Source organism: Echinops telfairi, unplaced genomic scaffold, assembly GCF_000313985.2.
Source record: "Echinops telfairi isolate 266 unplaced genomic scaffold, ASM31398v2 ScPeMD7_7468;HRSCAF=8506_0, whole genome shotgun sequence".
NCBI classification, from domain to species: Eukaryota; Metazoa; Chordata; class Mammalia; order Afrosoricida; family Tenrecidae; genus Echinops; species Echinops telfairi.
Window position 1 is genome coordinate 2,147,197 of NW_022111369.1, and position 8,381 is coordinate 2,155,577.

Consider the following 8,381-nt stretch of genomic DNA (forward strand, 5'->3'; position numbering starts at 1 on the left):
TATGTATGGATTGTGATGAGAATTGTACGAGCCCCCAGTAAAATAATTTTAAAAATTTTTAAAAAGAATCAGGCAACCCCTGTGAAAGGGTTGTTCGACCCTTAAGGGGGTCGCAACTCATAGGTTGAGAGCCACTTCAAGAGAGGATTCCATGTGAGCAAATATTTAAAACCAAGAAAACACATAACATTGCAGTTTGGTTTAACTATGTCCTCCTCGCAGTTCGGCAGTGGTGCTGGGATGGAGAAAGGAGCTTAAGGGGGATGACAGGCAGTCCTTCCCTTCTTCAACCCACCCGGCTTAACTTTCATATCCATCTTCTTTATAAGTCCATCTTTGGAGTAAAATTTCATTAGAGAGTAAACTGCGATGTTTAATTTGAAAGGTTAAAAATACTGGAAGCAATGAAAGTACTTTGCTCAATTAGAGCATTCCAGTAAATAGGACATGAACGTTTATTGAACAAAGGAGTCAATAAGTTAACTGTTGGAGGATAAAAACAAATCTAAGCCTTTCCTTTGCATCAAATAATAACACAAGTGCCACATAAATTAGATAGATCAGTTTAAAAAGAGTAATTTGATTTTGATCTCTGAGTCTAGAGGGCTAAGTTTGAAAGTCAAGAAAATAATCACAAATGATGATGATACAATACTTAGACCACCTAAAGGTATAAAACTTGTACACTTTTAGAAAAATGCCATGTATTGTGTTACGAACAAAGTTTATTGAATCAATATCCATAATCATGGAAAATGGCCAAAATATATTATATTCAATTGTATATTTATGATATAGCCGTTAAGTTGGTTTGGGTACCTTTACTACAATGGATGTTTGTGCAAAATTTCTAATAATCTGGGGGAATGTTTATGATGCATTTACTGAAAATAAGCAGGGTATGCAATTGAATGCGGTATTAGAGAAGAATACTGAAACCGCCGTGGACTTCCAAAAGAAGAGACAAGTCTGTCTTGGAAGAAGTATGCCCGGAATGCTGCTTAGGAGCGAGGATGACAAGACTTTGTCTCGTGCGTGTGGTCAGGAGAAGCCCGTCCCTGGAGAGGGGCATTGTGCTTGGTAAAACAGAAGGGCAGCAAAACGGAAGAAGGCCCTGGACAAGATGCATTGACACCGTGGATGCAACAATGGGGTCAAATAAAAAACAATTGTGAGCATGGCGTAGGACTGGGCAGTGTTTGGTTCTGTGATTACTATTAGCCAGAACCAACTTAACAACAACAAATTATTTCAACTACATATTAAAAAATCATTCAAAATAGGATAAAGGATTCCAAATTTACTTTAAAATAAAAGAAAAACTTAAAATTTTCTCTAAGAGATGAAACCAGGTGTCAGTTTTCCCCTGCCTCTCTCATATCTTTCCGGATATGACTTAATAAGCAGATGTTGCTTTTATCATTCGTTAGATACGGCCAATTTATGAAGAAAGGTGAGTGTACCTAGATTTAAAACTAAATTAAGTCCAAGGGATACTTCTTAAATTAAAAGGTCTGTGTCTATATTGTTGGTTTTTAACCCAATTTAACCAATTATACTTGAAATAAAAGTAACCATAAGAAATGGACGTGACAAGAGCGTACAACAATCCAAGCTTACTGGTCAGTTAAGAGACTGGAAGGACCCTAGAGATCCTGGCCCTTATCATTCAGATCTGAACTGAACTCCTCTCCCTGTTACAATAACCTACTCTCCAACATCCACAGGGCAGCATTTACCCAGGGACAGGGTTCAGGTGGCTGGAAAAGCAGGAGAAATGGAAATAGGAACCTGCAAGGAGGTGACAGGCCATGGAGGGGGTGGCAGGGGAGGAGTTGAATCAGCATGTGTACTGAGTGTTGAATGTCACAAGATGATGTCTGCAAATCTCCACTAACTTGCAACAAAAGGGGGGAAAATAGAATTTAAAAGATCCTTCTTTGTTGTCAGTCGCCAATTCGCTTCTAAACCGTTACTTAGGACTGTCATAGAACCTGCATCTTTTATTCTTCTTTTTATTAAAAAATACCTCATTAGACCCGTTTCATTCCCCAAAGTTCAAGATTACCTTTCGTAAAGCAAAACCAGGCTCCTTTTGCAGGGGCATTCCTCTGTGGGACAGTACAAATTGTTTGTCATTGTTACTGTTTGTTTTGTTTAATGTTTTCAGATCCGTAATGGGGAACAGTGATAGGTATAAGTGAAGCATCTTCTGTAATCCTGGGCAAATTAAATGGGACATGTTAAATAATACTGTCCATTGGGCCATCAGCAAACTAATTGCTTTACCTTTGAAGGACTGTAATCTAGCCTGGTTTTGTACTTTAAGCCCCAGGGATAATGTATTGCTGAGCCCTGTCAGCTAACCCTTAGAACATCTGTTTAGAGCACAGACCAAGTGGCACTTTTCTGTATCTCTTATTAATCCAAATAAAAGTATAAGGAAGGGAGAAGGGCACAGAGACACAGAGGAAAAGTAGGCTGGCAGTTTTTCAAATACTAAGAATATTGACTTTTCTATTGGTGTATCAGAAGATTCATCCTAGTCCAGTGAGTCTCAGATAATCTTAGTATTAATATACTAAAGTAATAAGAATTTTGGCTCACTGATATTGATACCAAAAGCCATTCTTTCTACAGAAAATAATGGCCTCTGGTAGACTAAATTGCTGTTACCATAGGAACCTTGTTCTTCCCAGTTTGCTCCTTAGAAAGAGATTATATGTATTTGTGTTTACATTTAAAAATATCTGCCCACCAGGCAGTCTGCGGCAAAATTTCTAATCTACCTCCTGCCTCCTTTTGCCTGTTACCTTTAACTTTCTTTACCATAATGGGTAACCACTGAGATTTTCTACTGTTAAAGTATTTTCTGAAAAGCACTAGGTCTACATCCTTTGAACAAAGAGTAAGGCACTTTGAGGACTCCTCGTGAGCCAGCCCTTTCAAACTTGTGTTTCCGTTGAAGAGTTAAGAAACGTTTGCTTTCCAAGTGGAGATTTTCTCCATGAAATCAGATGCAGCTCTAACCTCCACCTTTGTCTTTAGGACAAATAAACCCATTCACTTTTCCTGTCTACCTACCTTGTGTAAACTCCTGCTAGCTCTTAAACCCAGATTTTATGTTGCCTTTTCTAAGAAGCCTACCTTAATGTCCAGAAGCCAAAAGAAATACACTTCCTTGTGTTGCTATGGTGAGATAGGTCAGTGGGGTTGAGTGGCAGATTATGAATTTTGTCTTGGCCTGCCCAGAGGGCAAGTGTTTCTAAACACAAATGCAAACACATTTAACCTTGCCTTTTATGTGGGACACCCGGGCTCCACTCCCAGCCTATGAGCTTCTTGTGCAGCCACCACTCATCAGTTACTGGGGGCTGGCAGGGTGCTCTGATGCTAACAGGCTTCATCGGACCTTCCAAACTAAGACCAAGTAGAAAGATAGGAGTGGTACTCAACGGATGAAAAATCAGCTACTGAAAACCCTCTGCATCCCAACAGTCAGATCCACTTGTAGTCCTGGAGAAGGCAGCATTCCTCCCATGGAGCACCAGTCAAGGGCGCCCCGGGTTCTGCGAACAGCACCCTATTGCACGTGTCACCATTCTTCTTCTCACCCGCTGCCACAACCCAGACGATGCCTGCCCATTTGTAGGAGATGGTCAAATCGTCGGCCTTAGTTATTTACTGTGCTTTTCAAGCACGTTGCATTTACTTTCATGTTAGTATTGATTATTGTGTGATAAATGCTTGTTTCAAAGAATACTTGCTGCACAGTTTGTGTTTATCAATGACTTGTGAAATAAATGAATTTCTCCAAAGAAAGCTCATTTGCTGTCACTGAGCATTTAATATGGCATGCTCTCATACTGAGTCATCTTTCTAGAAGTTAATAAAGCACAGGAATGGATATAGGAAGGAAACTTGGTGATACTGTGGGCTCATCATTGCTAACCACAAGATGAGCTGTTCAGACTCACCGGCGGCTCTTCAGAGAATGATGAAGCTGTCTGTTCCTGTAAAAATTACAGTTTGGGAAACCCTGTGAACGTTCTTCTTTGTCCTGTAGGATCCCTTGTGGATCTTGAACTTATGAATGTGTACATTTGAACCTCGCATTAATTTTATTTCAGTAGATAGATAAACTTTCATCCCAAGCTTAATTAAGTGTGACCAGCAGTGGCCAACACAGCCAGGTGTGCAGGATGACACTTGTACCCGAAAACCGATCCAAGCCTAGATGTTTGACACGAACATAGGAAGCGAGGCCCATCTGAAACTATTCCAAATAGTTCATTTCTCTGCCAAAGATAATTATGTCGAACTTGGACAGCTTATCAAAGAAAATCATCAGCTGAAGTCAAGGCTTGGGAACAGCTAGAGGACGTACCTTAGAACGGAGCACGAGGGACCATTTTCAAAGGAAACTCCTGAAAGCGTGGCAGAGGACGATCTGCTGGACTGGTTACATCAGAGTCTCGGCAAAAGGCTTTCTCGGGGCCTCCGCGCCTCCCCGTGGCCCGCGTCTGCAACAGAAAGTTACCTTGCTAGTACATAGACTCCATTACTGCCTTGGGTGAATAAGAATGCACACATGTGAAGCACGGCTAACCCTTTTGTTTATTCTCTCTTTTTACAGGAAAATCTGTGACCCAGGTCTTACTGCTTTTGAACCAGAAGCACTGGGTAATTTAGTGGAAGGGATGGACTTCCACCGGTTCTACTTTGAAAATGGTACATTGATGCTAAGTTTAGTCACATCCCTTTCCCAACTTCTCTTTGAATTCCTCCCAAAGTTGCAGATCCTTTGGCCCTTGTCTGCAATGAAAAAAAAAAATGTATCTTAGCCTAGCATTTGACCTAGTCTTATTTTTTGAGTGTGTGTATTTGAAACAAACAAAATAGCTCAAATTTTTTCCTGACATTTGGGAAATACCTTTTCATAAAAAGTAATATTGATTGAATATACTCCTTTTACATTAGTGAATTCTGTGATGTAAAGTTCTCAAATGAATTACCCCCAAAAATGTAACCTTTTCACAAAACTTTGTATATGAAAAATTAAGAGAAACCACTGCAAGCCCAGAATAGTCAACAGCCACAAGTGCTTTCAAGAATTTCAGGTGCTGATTTTCAAAGTAAAATGGAAATGAGTAATCTGTGTCCATTCAAATGATAGGAGTTTTAGAGGGAAGATGACCAAAGAAGACCCTTCCTGCAGAAAGCCCCCCCGGTCACCAAGGAAAGTGCACACCAGGAGTTCCCTTTGTGCTTTTTGCTCTTCCCACACCTGCAGCCAGTTCCGTGCTGTGCTGCCCGCGAGAGCCCGTGGCACTGGACAGTGAGGTGTAGTGGTGAAGAAGAACAGCAGTGGTATTGTCAGAACCAGGCTTGCTTTTGAGAACTAGAAGCTTCATCAAGAAGGTCTGCCTTGGCACAGATCTATCAGTCAGAGAATATTTAATGGGTTAGTTTTTCCAAGGGATCTTGTGATGAATTGGCCTTAACAAAGCTTCAGTGAGCACTCCCATATTCTATGTAGCCCAGCTTCCTGGTTGGCAGCATATCATGCCCTTGTCTCCACCAGGCTCACCATTGGCTGACACCGTCTTGTCACCAGTTAAGAGATAAATAAAGCCATTGATGTTTTAGCCTGTTGCAATGTAACCCTATACATCATGACATTTTATCACTATATATTCTTCATACCGGAATACTCTTTTTAAAAACTTAGCGTGTAGCCACAGTTGGGGGTAAAATGAATAGATCTTTCCTGAGAAAGGAAAGTATATTCGGACAACAGCTAAATCAGTCTAACCTGTTCTAAGCAATCTGAGAGAAAGACTTCATCAAGAATGAATCCGAGCCAAATTCCCAAATCATGATTATTCAAAGAATGAGTAGCCAGTGCATCCAAAGACCAGAGACTGGAGAGTGAGGGTTAATCAGCCAAAGGGGAACAAATGTCCAGGATCAGGAGAAGGCTTTATGGCCAAGCCCCAGCACATGGGCTTGTACTGAGCGCTCACAAATGGACCATCCCGGAATAGACTCTGATATGGTAAGGAGTCACAAAATGAGGTACAGAGACAGTCTTGTGCTACACCTGCCCTTTTTGGGGTTGGGATGGGGGTAATGGGCAGGGAGGAAGGGAGTCGGCAGGGAGACAATGACCTTCATGCTTGATATAGCAAAACCTGCAAAAGGTTTAAGGTGGAAACCAGTAAGAGATGGAAAACTTGCATATTTCCCACTAAAGGCATGATAGCCAAGTGTTAAGGAATTTCTGTCAAAGGCCCCGGTCCCTTGTGAGACCTGAAAAAACAAGGCAGTCCTGTCACGCTCCCACCCTCACAGGTGTCACTGTATTTGAGAACAATCTTCCCATGCCACATATACTTCACCCACCAACCAACCAACCAAACCGCCCGAGGCCACAGGCCCTCCTGTCACGTGGCCCAGGCTAGGCCCATGCTTTTACTATTCAGAGTATGGCTTCTATTTGGAACTGCTTGCCCCTGGAGATAATAAATACCTCTCTCCAGCTTTTACTGCAATCGGTGCAATTGTCCAGGGTAGCATGAAAATCTGGCTGCAAATGGAATCAGAGAAAATAGAGACCCTACCCATTGTTTCTCTTCTTCTTTTTCTCCTATGTACCTGATAGCAGATGGTGCAATTAACTAGCACTTGAATGAATGGCATGACATGCATTGGTCCCAGCTAGTTACTCTGCCGTGGTTTGCTTTATTGCACAGTAACGAAATGTTGCCTCTCGTTTTCTCTTTCAGCTTTGTCCAAAGGCAATAAACCAATCCACACGATTATCCTGAACCCCCATGTGCATCTGATGGGCGAAGACGCTGCCTGCATAGCTTACATTAGGCTCACACAGTACATGGATGGCAGCGGAATGCCAAAGACAATGCAGTCAGAAGAGACCCGTGTCTGGCACCGCCGGGATGGAAAGTGGCAGAATGTTCATTTTCACCGCTCCGGGTCACCAACAGTACCCATCAAGTAAATACTCCCCGGCTGTCAGTGTCTTTGTTAACATTGCCTGTGACCAGCTCCTTCTACAGATTCCATGCTTGATAGAATTGCATATGTTATTTAATGGTGGGGGTCAGTTACAGTGTTGAGAATACATGCCTTGGTTGTGAACAGTCCACAATTCTCTGGGAAGATCAAGCAGACCAGGAATTTTGGGGTTCAAACTTGCCCTAGAGCATTATGCAATAATTGTAGATAGGAACTGGAGGATACCCAATGAAGCTGATTTCCGTTGGGGTTAAATTGGGATATTCTCTTAAAAAGGAACCATATCTGTGACCTTATTGTCTCTAGAGGCAGCAGCAGTGGGCGATGCATTCAGCTGTTAAGCATGAAGTCAGAGGCAGGAACCCATCAGTCTCCCAGAAGGAGAAAGATAAAGGCTACCCTCCTCCCGTGAACTCACACGTCATAACCCCACAAGGGCAGTTCCACTCTGTCCAACAGGGTCCCTGTAACTCAAAGCCAGCGCGATGGCCAGGAGAGGCAAGAGAGAGGAATGTGGTGGGGAAGACTAGAAAAGAAGTTCTACAATGGCAATAAGACATTAGGGACTTCATTCTACGGATTCTGTGCTAAGGCTTATTTACAGATAACAGCAGTTGTGAGAATGGTGCAGGAGCGGGCAGTGTTTTCTTGTCTTAGACATAAGGTTGCTGTGAGTCAGAACCGACTCAACAGGACCTAATAGCAACACAGATAAGAGGGGGAAAGGGTAAAAAGACAGCATTTAACAAGTAAACCTGTGCAACCTGGCGTCTTTTACGCTACTCCGCTCCACTGTGGTGGTCCTGTTGGCTTTCCCAGTGGCTGAAAGCAGACAGTGATGTGTTGTGCATCTCCTAGACTCCTTATCAGTGCCAGACAGTGTGCGAACAAAGGACTGAGCCTCAAGGAATAGATAGTCTAGCTTGGCATTCATACAATCACCAATGCCTGGGGGTGGGGTGGGAATCTATGTAATAAAGGTTATAATATACTTCAGAGTAGACTGGAATGAATCACAATATACTATTGGATGTAACCTTGTAGAGAAGGTAGAAGGATTGTGTACAAGTGGAATTTGAAGAGACAGAAAAAGCAAAGAAAAGATAGACCAAGCTTAAGGAGCATTCTGAAGAAAAGTAAAACCTGGGGGATTTGAGCTCCGTATGATAATAAAGGACTATGGGTAAGAATGGCTGGTTCAGCTACAGTAAAAAAGAATAAGGATACGTGAGATTGTACCAGTAAAGTGGGGTCACGTGAAAACAAGAATGAGAGCAGAGAGCCAGTAGACTTCTCATTCCTTACAGCTGATCTCATTCCAAATACACTCCTCAGGAGTGCCA

At 42.3% G+C, this 8,381-nt stretch overlaps 1 protein-coding gene across 16 annotated transcripts in view; it reads left to right on the forward strand.

Moving 5' to 3' along the window:
• The window catches only part of CAMK2D (calcium/calmodulin dependent protein kinase II delta), a 332,745-nt gene that overhangs the window by 320,627 nt on the left and 3,737 nt on the right, over window positions 1-8,381 (forward strand). For 14 of the 16 annotated variants that reach the window (XM_045284097.1, XM_045284098.1, XM_030888608.2 and 11 more), the window contains 2 exons: window positions 4,637-4,731; window positions 6,789-7,017. In XM_045284097.1, the coding sequence (XP_045140032.1) occupies window positions 4,637-4,731; window positions 6,789-7,017 (324 nt within the window). Of the gene's footprint in view, window positions 1-4,636; window positions 4,732-6,788; window positions 7,022-8,381 lie in introns of those variants that run through there. The other 2 variants (XM_045284106.1, XM_045284102.1) reach the window with 1 other exon arrangement.